We start from the raw sequence: 24,771 nt of genomic DNA on the forward strand, positions 1-24,771 counted from the left end.
GCCGACTAAAAAAAACGCCCACCGAAAGGCCCCGATTCTTCAAACTAAAGACCTCGGAACCAAAAAAACAAAGACCAGTTCCAAGTGATAAAGACACTTCAAAACGACACTGTTCCAAGCCTCGAACCGCCACCGAGTCGACGCCCAAAAAACTTAGGCACCGAAGCTCTCGACTCCGAAGGCTCTGTCTTCCACAGATGAACTGTTTTGTCCAGATCCTACCCAAAAGACTTTAATGAAGGATCCTCAAGAAAAGACCACTGGAAATGCCTGCGCCCGCACCGCCACCAAAGAAGAGAGACTTTGCTACCTCTCCTTTAAGGATTCCTCCTCCTCCTCCTCCTCCTCCACCACACCACCCTCCCACACCATCACCAACCCCAATAGATGATGATGATGATTATCACAACACCTTAGATGATGCAGGGGGAGGTGCGGACGATTAACCCCTTGGGGACCCTACCGGCTCCCCTGACCCATGGGATGATTACAGTGTCCCAGATGTCCCTTACATCCCACAGGATGACATTTATCCCTCCAGGCCTTCCCCCCCCCCCCCTCCCCCCAGAGGACAATATCTGATTCAACCAGCTCCTCCACAGAGCTGCCCAATACCACGGGGTGGCCCTGCATACAGACCCAGTAGAGGAGGATTTCCTTATGGATACCTTTGATACCACACAAAGGTCCACCTCAACACTACCCATGCTTAACGGGGTCATTAAGCACGCATCAGAGATCTTTAAAGACCCCGTCCACCCACGTATAGAAAAGAAATATAAGGCTGCCCCTACTGACCCAGTATACATTAAGGGCCCGCACCACTAGATTCCCTAGTTGTCTTTAATGCCAGAAAGAGAGCAAATTCCGAAACGTCAGGTGACGCACCACCACCAGACAAGGAATCCAAACTCCTAGACAACTCTGGCAAACGCACAGCGTCACAGGCTGCAAATATTTGGCGCATTGCTAATACACAAGCGCTTCTAGCCATGTATGACAGGGCACATTATGACGAGCTTGAGTCCATAATGCAGCACCTCCCTTACAAATATAAAAGCGGGGCCAATGAACTCATCCAGGAGGGTAAAACCATCACTAACACCTCCATCCGATGTGCCCTAGATGTAGCTGATATCGCCTCAAGGGCAATAAACACCAGTGTCCTTTTGCGCAGGCATGCCTGGTTACGTATATCAGGTTTTAAACCAGAGGTACAGAGTTCTATAATCCATCAGCCTTTTGATGAGCAACACCTATTTGGTCCCAATGTAGACGTATCCCTCGAGAAAATTAAGAGGTATACAGACACCGCCAAATCTATGGGTGCCTTGCAATCGCAATCTCCCAGACGGTCCATCGTCGCTCATCATTCAGAAGCACCCATCGAGGCTACTTTTCGGATAGCCCCTCCACCTCTTACAAAGCTCCCGCACAATCCACCTTTACCAGAGGTTACCAAAGGGGTGGTTACAGGGGGAATAACAGCAGATGCAAAAACAACAACTCCCGCTCTGCCTACAAACCTACCCCATGACTTCCCTCCACTACCCCCCGACCATTCCACTCCAGTCAGGGGAAGACTACACCAATTTCTCCATGCCTGGATAAACATCCCTTCAGACAGGTGGGTCCACTAAATCATTCAATCAGGCTACTGTCTTGAATTGACATCTACCCCCCCCCCCCCCCCAACCATACCACCCAAACACCGTCCAATGTCACAAGAACATTTGTTAATGTTAAAGCAGGAGGTAATCTCCTTCCTACAAAAATGAGCAATAGAACCAGTTCCCCTGAACCAACAAAACAAGGGAGTTTACTCCCTCTATTTTCTCATACCAAAGAAGGACGGATCTCTAAGGCCTATTTTAGACCTCAGACCCCTAAACCTATACATACACTCAAACCACTTCCACATGGTTACACTTCAGCAGGTCCTCCCTCTGCTTTCCCAAGGCGACTTCCTTGCTACTCTAGACCTCAAGGATGCCTATTTCCACGTTCCCATTCACAGGGCTCACAGAAAATACCTCAGATTTTTAGTGGACGGTCAGCACTATCAATTCAAAGTACTCCCATTTGGAGTCACCACGGCACCAAGAGTGTTTACCAAGTGCCTAGCAGTAGTGGCAGCACGCCTAAGAAGACAACACATACATGTCTTCCCATATCTAGACGATTGGCTTATAAAAGCAAACTCATACAATCAGTGTGTACAACACACTCACGCCACTATCTAACAACTTCACAACCTGGGGTTCACAAATCATGCCAAGTCCCAGCTGCAACCGTCCCACACCCAACAATACCTCGGTGCCACAATAGACCCCTCCAAGAGCGCTTGCCTATCCCAGTCCCGCTCGAATTGCGAGCATGCAAGCTCTTCTCACCAGATTCCAATCGAAACACTCTTCCAGCTCGAGTTTTCATGCAGCTCATAGGAATGATGGCCTCTTGCATATTCATAGTGCCTCATGCAAGACTCCAGATGCGTCCTCGCCAAGAGTGCTTAGCACGCCAATGGAACCAGACTCAAGGTCAGCTAACAGATCTGGTGTTGGTAGACGGTCGTACCCATCGCTCTCTGCAGTGGTGGAACACCAAAAACCTTTCCAAAGGGCGACCGTTCCTCGAGCCAGTTCCTCAAATAGTCATGACAGCGGACGCATTGCTCTACGGCTGGGGAGCTCACCTACTACATCACACCATGCAGGGCAGGTGGACACCTCAACAAAAGTTACTCCACATCAACCACCTGGAGTTACTAGCGATATGCCTAGCCTTAAAAGCATTTCAGAAACAAATATCAGGCAAGACTGTCTTAGTCCGCACAGACAACATGACAGCCATGTATTATATCCAAAAACAAGGTGTGACACACTCTCTGCAGCTCTCTCAGCTCGCACAGAGCATATGGAGGTGGGCTATACCTCAGAACATTTTTCTCCTAGCCCAACATGTCCCAGGAGTCCAAAACACAATAGCCGATCTCTTGAGCCGCCAAACACAACAAATCCACGAGTGGGAACTTCATCCACAAGTTCCTCAACTGTTTTTTCAGATGTGAGGGCAACCTCAGGTAGACCTCTTCGCCACCCAACAAAACGCCAAATGCCCAAACTTCGCCGCCAGGTATCCTCACCCATTGTCCAAAGGCAATGCAATATGGATGAATTAGTCAGGCAGATTTGCGTACGCTTTTCCGCCTCACCCACTCATTCCGCTGGTCGTGCGCAAACTACAGCAACACTCCCTAACGCTCATCCTAGTTGCTCCAACTTGGGCCAGACAGCCATGGTACACCACACTGCTGGAACTCTCAGTAGTTCCGCACCAAAAACGACACCTCTCTCCATGCCTCTTAACCCAGAACCATGGAGAGATCCAACACCCGGACTCAGCTCAACCTAGCGATCTGGCTCCTGAAGTCCTAAAATTCGGTTACCTTAACCTTCCTCCTGACTGTATGAACGTCATCAAAGAAGCTAGACGGCCTACCACTAGAGCATGGCATGCAGCCAAGTGGAAAAGATTCGTCATATACTGCCATAACAACAATATTAATCCCCTAGATGTGTCTATCCAACACATCATAGGCTACTTACTACACCTCCAAAGATGCAACCTAGCCTATACGTCTATCAGACTGCATCTTGCTGCCATTGCAGCATATCTACAAAATAGACAGCGTCTCTCACTCTTCCACATACCTGCCATAAAGGCCTTTATGGAAGGACTCAAGAGAATAATTCCCCCCAGAGTACCACCTTCCCCTGTGTGGAATTTAAACATCGTTCTCACAAGACTAATGGGGCCTCCATTTGAACCTCTACATAAATGTGAGCTACAATTCTTAACATCGAAAACTGCTTTCCTCGTAGCCATTACTTCTCTACGAAGTTAGTGAACTACAAGCACTAATCATTCAAGAACCCTTTCTGCAGATGCATCTTAATAAAGTGGTTCTCCGCCCTAATCCAAAATTCCTCCCTAAAGTCATTTCTCCCTTCCACCTCAATCAATCTGTAGAGCTGCCTGTATTCTTCTCCCAGCCACAAACAGTCGCATAAAGAGCTCTTCACACCTTAGATGTCAAAAGAGTACTACTATACTACTTGGAGAGAACAAAACCTTTTCGTAAGACCAAACAACTATTCGTGTCTTTCTCACCACCACACAAAGGCAACCCCATATCAAAATCTGGGATAGCAAGGTGGATTGTCCAATGCATACAGATTTGTTACCGCAAGGCAAAACGTACACTATCTGTTCCTCCTAAAGCCCACTCTACACGAAAGATAGGGGCTTCAATGGCATTTTTATGGAACATTCCTCTAGATGATATGCAGAGCAGCTACATGGTCTACACCGCACACATTCACAAAACACTACTGTGTTGATGTGCAAACTAACCAACAAGCTAGTGTGGGCCAGGCTGTACTCAAAACACTATTTCAAACTACTGCAACAGATACTGGTGGTCGCCGCTAGGACGGGATACTGCTTTACAATCTATGCACAGTGTGTAATCTGCAACTCATAGGCCTCGAACGGAAGATGCTGCTTACCAGTATGCATCTGTTCTTGGCATGTAGAGCTGCAGATCTACACACGCCCACCCACCTCCCCGGCTACCTTTATCTGTTCCAGTATTATCTTATTTAGATACACCACACATGGGCATCTTTCCTGTTTTTACTGAGCTCCATCATTTGCCTGCTGGCAAAAACCAATCTGAGGATGGAGCCGATGCCCATGCGCACTATGATTCAAAGGAGGAGTCACATACCTCGTGACTACCAAAGACTTTCCAAGACAAAAAAGTGCAAACATCCGGGCACAACACCAGATGGCGATCTATGCATAGTGTGTAGATCTGCAGCTCTACTTGCCAACAACAGATGCATACTGGTAAGTCGCATATTCCTTATATATGTATATACATGTATGTGTGTGTGTATATGTATTGCATCTCCAAGCCCATACTACATGACTAAAATCTGTTGTACATTTCCATGCTGTTTAACCTAAAGGCACTTGTCACTTTAAAATAACACTGTTTGAGTACAAGAAAAAAAAGGGGAAAAAATGGTATATAAGCACTACCCACCTGACAGAGCGTGTCATGTGATCAAGGCCCTTGACGGGCTGAAACGTGTCATGGCTGTAGAGGTCTGAGAACAACAATAAACTGCTTTGCACTATTCTGTGGTCCGTGCTCCGTTTTGTGGTGAGGATTCCATGGTGGATGACGGAGTTGTGGTCAATATATGTATATACGTGTGTGTATGTGTAAATATGTGTGTGTGTGTGTGTGTGTGTGTGTGTGTGTGTGTGTGTGTATATGTGTATATATATATATATTACCTACTGGCGGTCGCCAGTAGGTAGTTATAGTTAGGACCACGTTTCCATAGGAATATATATATATATATTACCTACTGGCGGTCGCCAGTAGGTAGTTATAGTTAGGACCACGTTTCCATAGGAAAACCTCAACATTCTATTTTGAATAACTTTGGCGCCGGTTGACGAATCCTCGTGAATTTTTCAAACTAGGTGGGGCGCTACGCTCTGCTCCTACCCTGAAAGTCTCGGGGGGATTCGTCAAGCGGGGGCTGAGATAAAAGGGGGGTCCCAAAACGCGTTTTTCCCATGCATTTTTCCATAGGACCTTTAGACACAGCTACAGCCCGAACGGCTGAACAGAATTACTTGAAATTTGGCAGAGAGGTAGTCCTCAGGTCAAGGAAGTGCCTTTTGTAGGTTTGGTGTAAATCTGTTCAGTAGATTCTGAGAAAATAGCCTTTAAATCAATATATATATCTGAGCCAGCTTACGGTGCGCTTACGGTGCGCTTACCGTACGCGTACGGTGACGTGCACGAGCGCGATTCTGATTGGCTGTTAGATCTTAGTAAACATTCGAATCGGTCGAAACCAGGAAGCGGCGGCCGCCATTTTCTCTCTCACACTCAGAGTGTGGATTAAAAAACAAAGGACAAAAACATGTAAAGGAGCTGTTTAGCCAGCTCCAAAGCACCTAGCCATGTTGAGGGAGTCCCCAAAGATCCCCCAAGGCCAAAAACTGAATTTTAATTTTTTCGCCAATTTCGCCGATTACGCTTACCGTACGCGTACGGTAAAAAATTATTGAAAATAAATGATCCACACCCTCCCCACCCCGTGTGCAAATGGAGCCCGAAGGGCACCATTTGTGCATGGCTTATGAAAAGTTAAAAAAATATATATATAACCTTACACAACGAAGCGCATCATATGTCCTCCATGTGCGCACGGTGCGCGAAGCGCATCGTGCGTACATGGCCCATCTAGCGTAACGTGGGCACGCGGTGCACGTAGCGCACCGCGTGCCCACCGTGCGTGCACGGCACTAACTGCGTAAAGTGGGCGCGCGGTGCGCGAAGCGCACCGTGCGCGCACGGAACGAATTGCGTTAAGTGGGCGCGCAATCCACGAATGGCGTAAAGTAACTTAGCATTTAAAAAAACCGTACAAATTCACTGAAAAAACCATAGGTTTCACACACGTTATAGTTAGGAATTAGCATTTAAAAAACCTTGCAAATTCACTGAAAAAAACATAGGTTTCACACATGTTATAGTTAGCGGAAATTTTACTGATAAAAAACCAATGAAATTCCCCCGTTATAGTTAGTGCAGGAAACTATAACTCACGCGACCGCAATCTTCTGCTGATGACATATGTGTCTTTATGAAAAAAAAATATTTGTAATATATGTATAGCTAAAAATTTATGGAAGAAGACATGGGCAAATAAGTGTCTAAATACAGTATTAGCATCAGCAGAGGATTGCGGTCGCGTGAGTTATAGTTTCCTGCACTAACTATAACGGGGGAATTTCATTGGTTTTTTATCAGTAAAATTTCCGCTAACTATAACATGTGTGAAACCTATGGTTTTTTCAGTGAATATATATATATTCAAATTTTTACAAAAACAAAGGTTAAAGCTTAGTTAAGAAAACTTTATTTCTATACACAATTTTGATATACACTATCATTAGAAATTTTAAAATTATACCTTAAATTTATAGTTTACTCACCACCTACGAATTACTGTAACTCACGCACCCCAGTATACAACAAATGTCAAAAAAACAATTATGGTACACATGCAAAATCTAGAATACAATTCCAATGTCAGTATGAAATCCTAAGATAATACACTACATTGGAAACAAAAGCGTTTCTACTCCTATGGGAAAGTTTATCTTTATAAACCATACTCTGGGCAGAGACTTATAAACAATGTGAAAAGACCACAATTAATTTGGACTTTAATTACCAATTCTAGAACTGGAAGATAAAATTCTATTTCCATGTGTTACCCCTTTCCTCACCAAAATGTCTGTTTATCGCCGAAGAGAAGTAACTGGGCAGCCATCAATCCCAAGCATAAATGGTGACAAACCATCTTTCAATCCTATCAGTTCCGGGGTTGCATCCTTAAAACACCACCTTCAGAAATGTAATGGCACCTAGCGTGTTTATCATATATTTCCTCCTCAACCCTTTCTTTTGAGCTGTGCGACAAGCATGGTTTGTTTCTTATTTGATGTTGCTCAATAAACAGTTATTAAACAAAAACAAAAAAAACCAAGAAGTAAAGTCTAACAGTAATACAAATAAAACCACTACCAGTACACCACCAGTAATTAAAACAGACATTTGCAAAGCCAGTAGGTTTCACCTACGCAAATTCTAGTGAGTTTGTTAATTTTTTTTTACATATTGTAGAGCAGTTGAGCAATATAACTTAAAAAAAAAAAAAACCTTGACAGACCATATGCGAAACCTATTGGCTTTGCTAATGCTTATTTCTTATCTTGTTTTAAATAGGAGACAGCGCAAATATGCACCAGTTTTAGGTCTGCAGTGTGCCTCTCGTCTGTAACAGACTGCAGTAGCAAATTCATTCCAGCAGTTTAAAGTTCGTAACTCGCAAACAGGGAAGCGAGTAGCAAGCTGGAAAGCAATGTTCAATAACAATGAGATAACATTAGGGCACAAATTCGCAGATATTGTGTAACTGCAAAGGAGTCTACAGGGATTTTTTGTTGCAGAAAGCAATATTCCATTTCACCTTACATTATCAAGGGCCACCATCAAAGAATCAGCTTAAAACACGGCCAGACATTTCATATAGTCTAAAAAGCAACAGAGCCAAAGATACAACTATATTAAAAATAATTACGATTTGATATTTCAAAGAACAGACGAATTTGGAAAAGTCATGCAAGCTTTAAACGCTCTGACACAAAAACAAAGTTATTCTCAAAATACTCCACTTACAGAAAACACATTTTGGGAGACTTGATGGTGTTACCGGGAAATAGAGCCTTACATCTGGTGCATGTAGAGCTCTAAAACAAAACTTTGCCAAATGCTAGTGCAACCCCATATATAAAAAGTCTCGGTGAAATGGCATTCTGAGCTTCATCTAACTCTTAACATCCTCTCCAAGGTGTGCCTGTGCAGTTTCTGCTGCCCAAGTGTCAAGTACCAACAGGGCATATCTAACAACCGTGGGTTTGGTAACTGTGTTGAGGCATCTAGAACTTGCCCGGGGATGCGTCTTGTAGCATCTCTTTACGCACCCAGGTATAATGTCCATGAATGTAGTATAGCTTTTGGTGTAAGGCTATCCCTGTGTTCACCGGAGAACTACCTCTCCTTAACAGGCAGTGAAGCTATTCTGTTAAATATCTAAAATCCCTGTAGCGAAGTCGAAGCTTAGTGGGTCGTTGAAACTGCCAATGGAATAGCAGTTGTCTCCAGGGTTAACAGCACCGGTGAGGACTTGGTGCGTGTCCCTGGTGAGGAAATGGCTGTGGGAACCATTTATATATAAAATTGAGCATGGAACCGCAGCTTCTCCACATTGTGTGATCTTGGGCTAATGCCATTACCTGTCTGTACCTCTGAAACAATAGGGCATACTCATTAAGTGTTTAGAATGTGCTGAACACTGCTATACTCCCTTGTGTATATATAATTGGACATTGCTCTTCAGTAAAAAACAATGTAATTGGTGTCTCTGCCCAGCAAAGCGAGGCTCAGAGGGACTTTCCTGTCCCCGCCGGGTTCGCATTGTCTCAGCAGTGATGTCTCCCGTTTTTTGTCATGTTTTCAGATTTATGAGGTTGACAGAAAGTACAGTTTCGTAAATCAGCTACCCATGTGTCATCTGTTGTCAAAGCTGCAAGATTACATAGCTAACGGTACCGCAAAACAAGGGGACCCTGGCTGTGACTGAAGTTAATGGATACAAAATGCGCTTACTTAAAGATCTGCACGGCTGCACTCATCCAACATGATCTACTTACTTTCTTTTTATAAAATATAGTGTTCTGAAATTGACAATTGTTTGCAGATCTCTTAAGTCAAATAATGTTTCCTCGTTAGTCTCCCACCGCATTCTTGAATCCCATGGTCTTAGACTCCTTATGAGGAATGAGATGCAGATGTGAGTGATGGGGCGGAGCAGTCTCTCAAGCGGAGCACTGGGGTGGCAGACTATCGCTGTAGTGTGAGGAGATAGCATGGACTTGGATCTGCCCGATTGGGTGTGTGTGTGGGTGTGTGTGGGTGTGTGTGTGTGGGTGTGTGTGTGTGGGTGTGTGTGTGGGTGTGTGTGTGTGTGTGTGTGTGTGGGGAGGGGTGTCCGTAGGCCGCTCTGAGAGCTCGGAACTACTACTTATTAAAATATGCGACTAGCTCTCCCCAAAAAAATAAAAATAGTGCCATAAAGCAGGAGGAAAAGTTCAAAGGGAGTACTTGGTCCAAGTTCCAATGATAAGATTCTGCAACCAACCAAGAACAAGAAAAACAGAGTGACCAGCATACGAACAAAGTAAGGGCAGGCTGTAAGCGCCTTTTAAGATGTTTACTTTTTTTTTTAACACAAAAGACTTCGAAAGTTCTGTGCAGGCCAAACCAAAAAAGAACACAAATAAACAAAAACAAAAGAAGATGGTAACTGAAACAAGTATATCCCGAATGAAGTGAAGGCTCATTTAAGTTAAAAGAACAAACGTCCAGCAAAAAGGATAGAGATAGACCCCAAAGACCACAAACCAGGCACAAACCGAGCCTTCATGGGAATACCAGGTTAGTAACAAAATGATCTGAAAGAAACACGTTAGTTAGATTCCTCACCTTAGAATATCCCCAGGCTTCAGACCGGATCCGGAAGATTTTTGTAGCAATACCCCTTGCGCGTCGCTAGGCGTCGTCTGCGGCTCCGCGTCCGTCGTTGGCGTCGTGCGCCGGAATGACGTCGTCGGAGTACTTAGACGCCGCCCTCGCTCGCTGACGTCAGTTCTTCTTTTTTCCGCACCAGTAAGCGCCGATCCGGGAGAGCTACCCCTTTAGTCAATTTTTGATGAACTTTTTCGACTTTTTGGTCACTTTCTCAACTCTGGTGCCGGTAGGATGCCTGGTTTCAAGGCCTGCGACGACTGTCACCGACTGATGTCGGTGATCGATCATCACCGCCGGTGCCTGTACTGCTTGGGCCTCGACCATGACGCAAAGTCGTGCTCCGATTGTATGGCCCTGACCTCAAAAGCTAGGCGGGAGCGGTCCCGCAAGTTTCTCGAGCTTCGCCACTCGGCTCCGCTCCCCTCTCGGTCCCGGTCCAGGAGGAGGTCCAAGGATCGGTCGCGGAGCCGCACTCGACATCGTCGCTCGTCTGGCTCGAAGTCTTCGGGAAAGTCGAAGCGCTCCAAGAAGTCCAAGAGGCGACACCGCTCTTCGGACTCCACTCGCCGGTCGAGCGACTCGGCCGACGGTCAGGGTGGTTCCACACCCGCGGCTCCGCCAGAGCTGGAGGCGCCGCGCACGTCCCCATACCTGCCGGTCCCTGGGACTGACGCGACGCCGGCGGAGGTCAGTGCCTTCCTCTCGGCCATAAGGAGCCTGGCCCCGCCGTCGACGCCCGCTGGCGCGCCTTCGGGCTTCGTTGGAGGCTCCGGCCCCGACGCCGCAGGTCCCCGAGGGGCCCGAGCCTGGGCCCCTGTCAAAGCCGGTCGATCTAGTCACGCCTCCTCTGCCGGCGTCGACACCGGTGCCACCTCCGACGCCGACTCCGGTCGAAGTCTATCCCCGGTTCAGCCCCTGTCCGGCCCGACGCCGATGCGGTGCCGCCCGACGCCGCATCCGACGCCGTTAGAGACACATTATGTCTATCGACCGGCTCCGATCATTCCTCCTGTTTACAAGGAATCGGATGACGGGGGTGACTGGGAGGGGTCCGAGGACCCTTTGGCCCTTCAGGGCCAACTTGCACAGGACTGGGCAAATTAACTGGGGGAGGCCAGTGGTTTGGATACCTCACCGGACACTGGATTCATCTCTCCTCCGACTGTGGCTTCGGAGGAGGGTGCATCTTTTTCTGTGGTGCTGCGCAAGGCGGCCGCGGCCCTTGGGCTTGAGCTGCCTGCCGTGGCTGTGAGGACGAACATCCTCACTGAGGTGCTTCAGTCTGCCGCATGCTCCACTGAGCCTCCGCTGCAATTCAATGAGGCCCTCATTGACGTTCTGCAGGGCACCTGGTCCAAGCCCTCCACAGTCCCTCCTGTGGATAGGAACGTTGCCAGGCGCCACCGCCCTGCTCCGGGCGACCCCAGTTTTCTGTCCCAACACCCCACCCCCGAGAGTCTGGTTATCCAGGCCTCTACCTCCCAATCCTCCTTCCCGTCCGATCCACCGGACCGGGATTCCAAGAGACTGGAACAGTCCGGTAAAAAGCTGTTCTCCTCGCTCAGTTTGGGCCTGCGGTCTTTGAACACCGCCTGTCTCTTGGACCGTTATTCCCACTCTCTGTGGGATACGGTGGAGGACGTGCTGCCCCTGTGCCCGGAGGAGGCCCGGGCACGGCTTTCCGCAGCTCTAGCCGATGGGAGAGATGCAGCGCGCCATGCCATCCGATATGGACTCGACACTACGGACTCGCTGGGTAGGGCGATTTCTACCACGGTGGCGCTTCGACGTCACGCCTGGCTGCGGTCCACGTCCTTTTCCGGGGATGTCAAGAGAACTCTCATGGACATGCCTTTTGATGGCGCTCGCCTTTTTGGTGAGAAAGCGGACAGTGCGCTGGCTCGCTTCAAGGACTCCCGGGCTACGGCCAAGTCCTTGGGCCTCTCGGCCCCGCGGCCACAAACTTCCGGTTTTCGCTCCTTTCGTGGCCAAGGAAGGGGCACCTCCTCATGTCCGCCTAGCCACCGGCCGCAGAACCAGCCTGCACGCGGTCGCGGACGTGGTTTCCGCCGAGGCGGTACTGGAGGACAACGCGGTCAGTCCACATCCACCCCGGCAGCATCCGCCTCAAAGCCTTCCTAGTCCAAGCTTTCAGGCCCATTCCTCGCCAGTGGGGGGCCGGGTTCGCCATCACCTGCTCCACTGGCGTACCATCACTTTGGACAGGTGGGTGCTGCAAATCGTCCGAAGGGGCTACTCCCTCCCCTTCGAGACGACCCCTCCAGCCATGCCACCGCAGCACCACCATATCTCGGAGGATCATTTGATTCTTCTGCGAGAGGAAGTTTCGGCCCTCTTGGCCAAAGAGGCCGTCGAGCGCGTTCCGAGCCCAGAAGTAGGTCGTGGTTGTTATTCCCACTACTTTCTGGTTCCCAAGAAAGGCAAGGGTGGCCTACGCCCTATCTTGGACCTCCGGAACGTCAATGCCTTCCTCCGGAAGGAACGGTTCAAAATGTTGACCTTGGCTCAGGTTCTAGCTGCCCTAGACCCTGGAGACTGGATGGTAGCGTTGGACTTGCAGGACGCATATTTCCACATCCCCGTCCTGCTGGCCCACCGGCGTTGCCTGCGGTTCACGGTGGGTCAGGAGCACTTTCAGTTCACCGTGCTCCCCTTCGGCCTTACCAGTTCCCCTCGGGTGTTCATGAAAGTGATGGCGGTGGTCGCAGCTCATCTGCGCAGATCAGGGGTTCCAGTCTTCCCCTATCTCGACGACTGGTTTTTGAAGGCGGGCTCGCCCCCGGCAGTCGTCTCCCACCTCCGGACTACGGCGGATCTCCTGCATTTGCTGGGGTTTTCCATCAACGTGCCGAAGTCACACCTGAGCCCCTCTCAGAAGCTCCTTTTCATCGGAGCGGTTCTCGATTCGGTGCAGTTCCGGGTTCGTCCACCGGAACAGCGGGTCCGGGATATACAAGCCCTGATTCCCATCTTTCGGCCTCTATCCTGGGTTTCGGTCAGGCTAGTGTTGCGGCTTCTGGGGCTGATGGCCTCCTGCATCCTACTAGTGCATCACGCCAGGCGGCGCATGCGGGCTCTGCAGTGGGACCTGAAGTTTCAGTGGGCCCAGCATCGCGGCAACCTGTCCGACCAGGTCTTGATCTCGGAGGGCACTGCACGGCAGTTGCAGTGGTGGCTCACGGACCACGATTGGGTCACGGGCAAGAGCATTTCCCTATCCCTGCATGTCGTAGTGACGGATGCGTCCCTCCTGGGATGGGGTGCCCATATGGGAGAGGCGGAGATCAGAGGCCTCTGGTCTCCGGCGGAGTCTCTTCTCCACATCAACCTGTTGGAGTTGCGAGCGATCCGACTTGCACTGAAAGCCTTCCTTCCCTCTGTCCGGGGAAGTGTTGTGCAGGTGTTCACGGACAACACCACCGCCATGTGGTATTGCAACAAACAGGGCAGGGTGGGGTCGTGGACCCTTTGTCAGGAGGCTCTGCGCCTCTGGACATGGCTGGAACGCCAGGGCATCACCCTGGTGGTTTAACATCTGGCGGGCTCTCTGAACACCAGAGCAGACGAACTCAGCCGCCGGTGCATGATGGATCACGAATGGCGTCTGAACTCCGAGGTGGCGCAAGGTCTCTTTCAGCAGTGGGGAGAGCCTTGGTTAGATCTATTCGCCACCGACGAGAACGCGCAATGTCAGCAGTTCTGCGTGTTGGAATTTCCAAGGCGGCACTCGCTCGGAGACGCTTTTCGTCGCGAGTGGAGTTGCGGTCTGTTGTACGCCTTTCCGCCTATACCACTTCTGCCCAGAGTGCTGAAGAAGATCAGGCGCGACCGGGCCCAAGTCATCTTGGTGGCTCCGGATTGGGCACGAAGGTACTGGTATCCCGAGCTACTCAGTATGTTGACCGATCCTCCGATACGTCTGCCCCTTCGGGAGGATCTTCTGTCGCAGCAGCAGGGGACGGTCCTCCACCCGAACCTGTCTTCTGACTCTTAAGACTGCTTTCCTGGTAGCCAACACCTCGGCTAGACGGATGAGTGAGCTCCAGGCTCTATCGTCCAAGCCTCCTTTTCTATCTGTTCATCCGGACAAGGTTGTCCTTCGGCCTCGTCCTTCCTTTCTACCGAAAGTGGTGACCCCCTTTCATCTTGGGCAATCGGTCACCTTGCCCACTTTCTTTCCGCCTCCGCATCCTTCCAAAGAGGAAGAGACGCTCCACCGTCTGGACCCAAAGCGTGCGCTCTCCTTTTATTTGGACCGCACAAAGCAGTTCCGGGTGGACGACCAGCTTTTCGTTGACTACGTGGGTGCTAAGAAGGGTAAAGCTGTGCATAAACGGACCATCTCCCGGTGGGTTGTTTTGTGTATAAAAATCTGTTATTCCTTGGCAAAAAAGGTCCCTCCTGTTGGGCTGCGAGCCCATTCTACTCGGGCCACAGCGGCTACTACTGCTTTGGGACGGGGAGTCCCTTTGCAGGACATCTGTCAGGCGGCGACGTGGGCTTCGCTGCACACGTTTGCCAGGCACTATTGCCTAGACAGCCAAGTCCGGAGGGATGGCTTCTTTGGCCGTTCTGTCCTCCAGGACTTTCTGGTGTGATCTTGGTTCGCAGACCCACCACCGGGGTTGGTATTTCTTGGGTATCTATTCTAAGGTGAGGAATCTAACGTGTTTCTTTCAGATGAACAAGTTACTTACTTTCGGTAACGATGTATCTGTAAGAAACATTAGTTAGTTAGATTCCTCACCGACCCACCCATCCTCCCCGTTCTGCGAACTGACATCTAGGGTTAAGGCTATCCTTTTCAGGGCCCTAGATTTTTTGGCACCAGTGTCGGTCTCTTGCATGGCTCTGCGTTCCTGGCGCGGAAAGCTATGTACAAGGACTGACGTCAGCGCGCGAGGGCGGCGTCTAAGTACTCCGACGTCATTCCGGCGCACGACGCCAACGACGGACGCGCAAGGGGTATTGCTACAAAAATCTTCCGGATCCAGTCTGACGCCTGGGGATATTCTAAGGTGAGGAATCTAACTAACTAATGTTTCTTACAGATACATCGTTACCGAAGGTAAGTAACTTGTTCGATAAAAGTATATGTATCTTTTTAAATCTCAAACTGCAACATTTACCTGACAGCACGAGTCCAGAAACCTAATCAATAAGGAAATATACCAACACATAGCCCCGAAAAGAAGCCCATTGCATATGTTAAAAAACCGAATAGCAGTCACACTGAAACTAAGCCAAAAGGTAAGGGAATTCCACAACATAGTATAGATCAAACTAAAGCAATTCAAACTGAAAAAGGCCAAGCATCAGCTAATGCAAGTCCTCAAATGAAATTCAAATTGAAAAATAACATGACTGAAGCATCTAACTTAAGGAATTAAATATTGCTATGTCACAAAAATCCAAATAGAAGATGCACCATGCTTGCCTCAAACTCTTCCTGTCACCGAGTTCCAGAAGAAAAGACACAGACCCAAGAAAAGGGGCCTTTCAGACAGTGCACTAAAGGAGGCGTTTACAAACTGACACATAGCAGAATGTTATATTAGGGACTTAGTTGGGTCGATCCAATAGTCATAAGATGGTAGAATGCAAGTTTCAGAAACCCTGAGATTAATATACACCTCTGAGAGCATACCAGAGAACTACACAGTTAAAAGCTGGCTGTGTGATATAAAACTTCACCATTTGCAGCATACCCAAAATCCCAGCAAACAAGTGCAGATTCTCACTCAAATACAAAGCCTACAATTGTTAAACAGACAAACTGGATGTCTTTGTTTAAATAAAAAAAAATGGTCAAAAGATACAGCAAAGGCCCATGACCTAGAGATGACCGTATCCTTGTTTGTGGCTGATATTCAAATCTGATTGAATATATGATGAACTCAGTCAGTTTCCACCAACCTCTTTTTTGTAAGCAATCATGTGTGCAACCAAACATTCAAAGAGGCTCTGGACGACATGCACAAGCAGCAGCGAGAAGTGAAATGTACAGGTCCCCCAGTCATGAGAAAAACATGTCTTTAGAAGCTCAGTCTACATCTAGGCTTCAATGGGGCAGAACGTTTGTAGAGTGAAAACATCACCCTATATTACTTTTCTTTCACCTAAAATTTTATAAACTGAAATTAAAGATAGTGGTTAAATAGGTGGCTTGAGGGAAGAAACTATACTCCTCATAGAACTTGGCTAATATCCCAGAAAAAACAGGGACTTTGAACTAATGACATTTTTGACAAACTATAAAATTCCAGTCCTGCAAGAAATCTGTCTATCAACAGCATGGTGGCCCAGCATACCAACCACACGAAATGCGCCAAACGGTGGCCAGACACAAGAAATAGTGGGGGACTAGAGATACCCGGCAGAATTGAAAACTTCTTCAAAATCAAAGCGTAGGATAACATCTAAAGGAATCCACAAATGGCAACATTCACACTACTAGACAGTTGTACGTTTCTAAAGATAAAGGGGCACATGCATCAACAATGCCATTTGCGATTCCTTATTAGCGAAAAATAAGGAATCGCTAATAAGGAATAGCAAAAGGCTATGCATGTAGGAATCGCTATTCAAATAGCGATTCCTTAACTTTCCTTAATTGCTAATAGGAAATTGCGAGTAGCAATTGGGATGGCATTCCTTAATCATTCCTATGGGCCTCCAGGCCCATAGGAATGAATTGGAGATTGCATGAGCAAATAGCGAGTACCAGTAGGTTCTCGCTAATTGCTCATGCAATTGCAAGGGTGTCAAAATGACACCCTATTGCACCCCTGAAATTGATATGTGCACATATGTTGCACACACACATGCTCTAAGGGCATGTGTGTGCGCAACATGAAACTTTGAAAAATGCACAAAAGTGCATTTTTCAAACTTTTAGCAAATTACCATGCAGTTAATCTTCATGGTAATTTGCTCCCCCTATTAGCGAATTCGCTAATTTTTTAACTTTCATGCATTGCATTTAAGGAATCCCAAATTGAGATTCCTTAAATTAAGCAATCTCAATTTGGGATTCCTTAAATGCTATCGCTATTTAAGGAATCGCTATTTAAGGATTCCTTAAATAGCGATTTTTGCTTTTGGGTTGATGCATTGGGATTGGGTATTTTTACCTCAATACCGGGAGCTATTAGCGAATCGGTATTTTACCGACTGGATTTTGGCTTGATGCATGAGGCTGCTAGTCTATGCACAGCAGCAGAGGCTAGAGGGCTTCCTTAATCCCATCATTTACATTTGAGAAGTGGTGTTCAAGCCAGCTGAGTCAAAACCTATAATACTCATTTGTGGTGACTTTACCTGCAAAAGGGAGCAGTGGGGGGAAACTATTCTGATGAAACAATGGAACTGAAATCAGCAATTGATATTCCATTAATCCAACACCAATATCCCCCAAAGATGCAAGAGGCAAACTAATTCTACAGTTCTGTACCAGCGAAGCCTCGTTCTCTGCCCACAACTCATACGAAAACAAGGGCACTCCGATTCCAACTGACAATGCATGTAAGCCACAGAGTGTAATCAACTATATTCTCTTATGGTTTGAGGACCGGTTGAGATTCAAAAAATACCAGGGTCCTATGTAAAGTTGAAAGCGGTCATAATCCCCTATCCTATGAACCCAAGGGAGGTCAAGACCTGAGTAGCAACTCCTAAATCGGCGGTCAGAAAAGGAGAGGCCCTGAAACCCAAAATCGAACAGTAGCAAAATGGTACCGGCACCTACAAGCTTGTTTCCAATCCATGGCATGAAATAACCACCCGGAGAAACAGAGCATTATGCTTTCAGGAGCTTTTGAACTCCCTTTTACCACTGTTTGCAAAACCGTTCTCTAGAAGTAAAAACGCACACAGGAAGATTGTAAATACAGGATGGTTCAATGACCAATATAAAATGCTGAAAAGTGTGAAAGCTTTATTACGGACAGAAAGAGCACCAGATTAAAGCAAGAAGCACCTACGAACTATTGATTAAACAAAAGAAAGAAGACACCCATCAGAACAAGTGGTTAACGCTAGAAAAAGCTGCAAATGTCTAGGAACAAAAACACATTTTTTTTAGAAGCCAATGTTTAAGAGGACAACTGGGTGCAATACTTTCCAATATTTCAAGGAATCTATCAAACGTCTACCACAAACCTCTACAGTCCTCCTGGGCCATTAAAAAAAAAAAACTAACACAAAAAACCGCAAGGAGAAACCACTACAAAAGTGTAGTCAAAAAGGAAAATTTGATATTAGCAATATAGGACCCAGCAAATGGAAAAGCCCAAGGCCCAAACATGATGCCATCATCAGTTTTCAAGCAACGGCCAGGGTGGTTTTATAGCATTCTACAGCAACCTTTGCTGAGATTGCCATGACAAAGCAAACACAAGGAGATGACTTACTGAGTACTGAAACGTCTGACACTCACCCCCAGTCACAGGTCTAGGTTGAATCCATCATCGTTCTTTAACTTACCAGCCATATGCAAATCAGTCTTGACCCTGTTCGTAATAGGAATAGCCCAGCCCGAACTGCCAAGCCACGTCTTCCTTGGACCGGTTTTGGGGTAACACTCCTCATCAGCCAGGCTAGACTGATTGATGATGGATTCAACCCAAATCTAATAGTGACTGGGGGTGAGTGTCTGAAAAGTTTCAGCGCTCCGTCCATCTCCTTGTGTTGTCATTGCCATGACAAACACATGCACTGCATCCTGCTGGAGCAGCTTAATCGTGGCTTTGTACAAGAAGGGCTCAGAAAACAACCCTACATCTTAGACTTATCAGCCAAATAGACATTGATTGCAAAATGTAGGCCAAATTGCTACTCAGGGCTATTCAAGATTGGATTTTAAATGAAAAAATACTTAATCTTCAAGAAAGATTTAGGAAAGGTTGTGGTGAAAAGTGGGTGATATGCGCGAAGACCCTGTTTTACTGTCCCTGATATAAAACAAATTGTACTGAGATGCAACAACCCAGGTTAGGCTATACCTTAAAGAGGCCCTCATTAAAAAAAAAAAAAAAAAAGAAGAAAAAAAGCATTGGCAATGCCAATACTTCTAGCTTTCAATGAATGTTGTATGGTAATGTGATGCATTACAAATAGCATGGAAATGGATATGTACTTGTGTGGTAGCAAAAAACTGTAGAATAATATTAGTTAAGGTGACAGTTGAATTTTCAAGCCAGATCTAAACATCCATGTAGATTAATGATTGCCCACCTCCCATCTGTGCTGCTGCCAGAGAAAAACACCATGAATGTTCTTGTTCTAAGACACTTTTTCTTTGCTTAGCCCTTTATTATTTTCAAATAATTGACATATCCACATACATATGACAGGAGTTATCATTGTTACAGGCGTTGTCAGTATACATGTACTTACAAGCTGTGGTCTTGCATTTCACTGGAGCTTATATATCACAAAAAAAACAGATGTTCATAAAAGTATTTTTAACATAACCTGTATGCACCAATCCTCTAATCCTCAGTTCCTTCTATTTATAGACCACAGTCATCTTTACCAGCTCTATGCGGTTCCCCTGTTAATACATTGTACGAATTATCTGGTTATACGTTGTCTAAGACACTTTAATAGCTTCTACAGTGTCTTGTGTGCCCCTAAAAGTTCAAGCTCAGGTAGCTGGATAAATTAAATAAGCACCGCTGCGTGGAGGGCCAGCACTTTTTTTAATGGAAGCAGACAACGTCTGCCCAATCACAACATGTACTGCTGGCTCCCAACATGTGGGCGGAGCCAAAATCCTCTCGTGTTCCTCACATAATTGTCAAGCCAGACCATAAAATATGCCACTGTGTGTGTAGTTAAACAGATGCTTGCGCCACTCTGATTTTCCCTGTATACAAAATACCTTTAAAATGAGATGCTGACTGCAACCCAGACGAAAGTGAACAAATACTGCCAAGAACATATGCTAAAAGACACTTAAAACAAAAATTAATTTCACAGAAAAGCCTGTAGAGGTTATATGATAAATACCACAAGACTAGAAGAAGTGAAAATCTTCAAATACCTAGGCCTGTCCATCGACCATAACGTAAAGTGGAACACACATATTCAAAACGCATTAGAAAGTTCTAAACCCTCATTAAATGCCACTTTTAGATTAACACATACCCACACCCACCACTTCTCGTACCATATCGACCAAGTTCTTCTGGCAAAGGCAGGAAGCCAAATTGAGTTGACTACTTTTGCTGAACTTTGGGGTCTGGACGAAATGACACCAAAAATAGGGCATCACAAAATAAACTGCTGATGCTACTGCCAGCTTTTCCTTCCGTCACTCAGAAATCCGATGTCGGCTGCTCTTCCATCCAAAGAAGATGCCAAATTGCTGCAGTAAAATAAGTCTGGACAATGTGCAACCAGTGTTTGATGTGTTGAATGTCTGAAGCAGAAGAGACTTTCAAATAGAAGTGTGTATGATTGTGTTGGTTAATTGATTTATCCCATTCAATGCCAAAGCAGAAGAATACCTTTTGGGTCAAGAATGCGGAAAAAAGGGCTATGCTTCAAAATAATGCACCTGTTTAATGCACAGTCATATACTTATAGGATCAGTGTTCAGTTGTGTATCCGATCTAGGTGTAAACTGTAAACCTAGTTAGTTCAATTGTTGAATCTGTGGTGAATGCATCCCCCAAAATCATATTGCGCAAAGCATTATTAATGCAAAAGTATAAAGTTTTATATACAGATGGCACTTGTTTCTCTTCCTTGTCATTAGTCTGTGTCGATTGACTCACTGTCTCTATGTGCCCAGTCCTTGTTTTGTTCGTTCACTCTGTTACGCTTATTGAACTCGGATTGTTGCAGTTTGTTCTGCACCCACCCAGACTTATTTTCCTTTTCTGAAGATACACCTTGTTTCTGAAGCCTCTCTAGGAAACTTCCAGTCCATTTTCTCATTATTAATTTCCTTAATGTTCCCTTAGTTTTGCATGCACAGCTTTTTGGTGAAAGCACTATAGAAATAAAATTATGTGACACCGGAATTGGAAGGTGTTTTCTAACCATGGTGTTTTCACCTCTGTAGAAAGTATTCAGGTTCTTGTATCTAAGACTATCTTGGTCGCAGATTCACTGTTATAGCCTGACGGGGACTAGTGTAGATTCTCATCCCCTTATGTGTAAACCTTATTGACTTGATCACAAATGCTTATTGAACATTGCTACAAGATATTTCCCATTGACAGAGATTATTTCACAATCCTGCTTCCCTGTGTTAATTGTTTACTAAGGACTTGCCCCATTTTGAACCGTTCTGTTGTAAGGGCTATGGATTTATTAAACTGGCAAGTGCTCAATCCACTAATGCGACGTGTGCTATTAACTCTCATTTCTTTTTATATTTTTAGTGCCATGTACTCCTCCTCCTCATTTGGGGCCTGTATCAGCAGCACTTCCAGTACAGTTGCGAGCTCTCCAGCTATGTCTTGCAGAGTGAGCGTTGGCAATTACGTTTCCAAGAGAAGAGAGTCCACTACCACTCTCAGCAGTACCAGCAATTTGGCCAAGCTTCTGCAAGAGCAGGGCATCTCTGCTAAGGTCTGCAGCAGCATACCCACTGAAGAACCACCGCGCCTACTGCCCCCAAGAACCTTGGCTATTCCCTCCACCCCTCCAAATTCCCCTTCTCACTCTCCTCTACAGTCTCCTTTGCCATTTGAGCCCAGAGTAAACGTCTCTGAAAACTTTCTGGCTTCCCGTCCAGCAGAGACATTTTTGCAGGAGATGTATGGTCTGAAACCTCCTCGAAATCCTCCTGACTTGGGACTGCTGAAAATGAACCTAGTCGAAAGACTGAAGAGGCTGGGCATTGCCAGAGTAGTAAAGCAGTCTGTACCTGAAAATGGGTTGAGGAAACAGGACTCTACAGTGTTTCTTGGGACGGGGAGCGCACTCATGGGCGGACTGCGAAGGAACCAGTCTCTCCCAACTTTCATCGGGAGTCTTGCAGCTCCAGTGTGCACTTCCTCACCAAAAATGAACATTTTGAAGGAAGACTGCGGAAAGACAGCAGACCTTTAGGTGAATGATGGGCGCGAGATGGCAAGCACTCCGATATGTGCTTTGTTGGAAATGCATTCAAAGAAGGGTGGAGCATGTCAAAGGAAGGGTCATATGGCTTTAAGAAAGTATTGAACAAGACCGAAAGTGGGAAAGCAAATATTGATTACGATGGATTTTATTTAATAGGAAGTCGAAAGAAGTAGAGTATGATGTGGTGGAAGTTGATGTCAAATGGATGTTGTTGAGGGTTTGGGTATGTTTAATAAAGAGGGAAAGCACAGAATGTTGGAAGAGTAAGGTACATGTAAAGTAAAGCCCTTTAAGCCATTTGAGTCAAATGACTAAGGCTGAAGACTGGGAGGCAACAGATGAACCTTCAAATGAGGAAACGCAAAAGGGTTGCAAAGCTCGAGTTTAAGTATTAATCTATTCAAGCACAGATTCTAACAACCCAATATAAGAAGGGAAAGAAGAGGCAAAACGTGTGAATATTGCTGTATGCTTTTTCTATATTTAAAGATTTTCTAGAATTAGGAAAATTCCTTTAGATTGTCTGCAGCTCTTCTCTATGTTGGGAATCATATTCTACAAGCATGTTATTGGGAGGGCGATAAAGGGGGGAAATGTTATTCCATATCAGAGCCTCATGTCTCATTCTACCCTAGAACAAATGGTCTGTTGGCAGAAGGAAATGGTTCATCCCCTGGCTTTTACATTGTCGTATATACAGTGTGTACTGTATTTATATACCCCGCCCACAAAGAGGCAGGCAGAATGTGTTTTAGGCATACCGAGCAAGTCCGAATTTGAGACTTTTTTTTTTAATACAAAGCAACAATTGTTGCTTTGGTGGCCTTTTCATAAAGAAGAGGGTCTCAGGAACACAAAGCACATTGAGGGAAGTGCAATCATTAAAAAGTAGGAGTTCTAAAGTAGGAGATTGACATTTTTTGTATCTTTGACATATTTTAAATGTGTGCTATGCATATTTTTACTAAACCGTTCATATTTGCACAAATAAGCAAAACTTTAAAAAAAAAATGATCTCAGGCATATTTTAATGTTGTTCGAAAGTGAGGCCAAACCTATTGATTTTTCTGCAGTCGAAGTCCTATTATGCAACCCTAAATTAGTACTTGATTGCACCCATTAAGAAACTACACTCGCCGAGAGTTCTGTAGAGACTTCACTTTTGTGTGGGTTATGTTGAAGGAAAGGTTCCTTTTTGTTGAAGATTTGGAGGCGTACACTGTATTTACAGTGCAAGGCTTTTAAGCACAGCTGGCAAAAATGAGTGTGTTCCCTTGGCTGTGAAGTTCCTGTTCATCTTTCTGAGGGCGGAATAGGTGCATGCTTGATTTGTTTTCAGCTTTAAAACAGGAGGAATAATTGCGATGTATACCCTAGGAATCTACTTTGAATGTCAAGTTGTGACACTTGCGCACAATCACGTATACAAGAGGAGTGTTTTATCACCTGGGATTGACTTTCAACAATTTCCAAAGAAAAACCCTATATTTAGGCGCCTGAGAAACCATAGTCTTCAGTTGAAGAGGGTTTATGTTGTGGATGCATCAGGTGCAATTATGAACTTATCTCATATCTTTTTGATGTTGGCAGTGAGAGGGATCCACAACGGGAAAAGACCATATTTGGATATGTTATTGTAGTGTCTAAAGAAGATGAGAGGAAAATACATTGACTATTTTTTTTGTCCTTACATAGCTATCGTTTTGTCCGTTTTATTGCCGTTCATCAGAACATTGCTGTTTTGGTAAACTTCAGATAGTAAGAGAAAACTAGATTACTTGTTTTCAGTGTTTTATTCAATTTTAATGTACTTTTTTCGTCTGTTTTATTTTTATGTACTATGTTTTGTTGCTGCTGAAACCCTGTGTACTGATGTAGATTTTCACATTCGATGTACCGAATGTTTGCCCAAGAATGCGCTGAAAGCATGGAACAGACATTGGAATTCTGTGTACACATTTAAATTTAACCACTTGTACTTCAGTGTTTGCCTACTCCTACCTGCAATAAATGTGTTCCTTTGCAAGTACAAAAACCTGATCCATTATTTGTTTACTAATGTTTATAAAACTGGCTTGTATGGTCATCTGTTTAATGTAACTGGAGGATGCAGTCTTCTCTGTCCCCTGTTTATGAATGAAGCACTTGGATGCATAGCACCATTGTAGGGACGTATTAGCAGCACCGCCAACATCATTTTCAGTCACCTGCCGGAGAGCAGGTCAAGGGGGATTAAGACAACAGAAATGGTGACCATTTCAAAATGGAAGCACAGTTAACTATGGTCATGTAAGCATAAATGGTGGCAATGACAAACGCACTAAGGAGATTAAATTGTTTCAAATGTTGTACTTGGGGCGTTGATCAAGTTTTACCTGATTACTGTAGTCTTCTTGAATTTTAGTAGTCTACCAGCAAATGAT

General features: G+C 45.7%; 1 protein-coding gene across 4 annotated transcripts in view; it reads left to right on the forward strand.

Moving 5' to 3' along the window:
* The window catches only part of TRAK2 (trafficking kinesin protein 2), a 376,229-nt gene extending 351,846 nt beyond the window's left edge, over positions 1 to 24,383 (forward strand). For all 4 annotated transcript variants that reach the window (XM_085648987.1, XM_085648989.1, XM_085648988.1 and 1 more), the window contains one exon: positions 21,664 to 24,383. In XM_085648987.1, the coding sequence (XP_085505113.1) occupies positions 21,664 to 22,336 (673 nt within the window). In that variant the 3' untranslated portion in view covers positions 22,337 to 24,383. The remainder of the gene's footprint in view (positions 1 to 21,663) is intronic.
* Positions 24,384 to 24,771: the final 388 nt, after the last annotated feature.

The sequence above is a fragment of the Triturus cristatus genome, chromosome 3_2, assembly GCF_964204655.1.
Source record: "Triturus cristatus chromosome 3_2, aTriCri1.1, whole genome shotgun sequence".
NCBI lineage: Eukaryota > Metazoa > Chordata > Amphibia > Caudata > Salamandridae > Triturus > Triturus cristatus.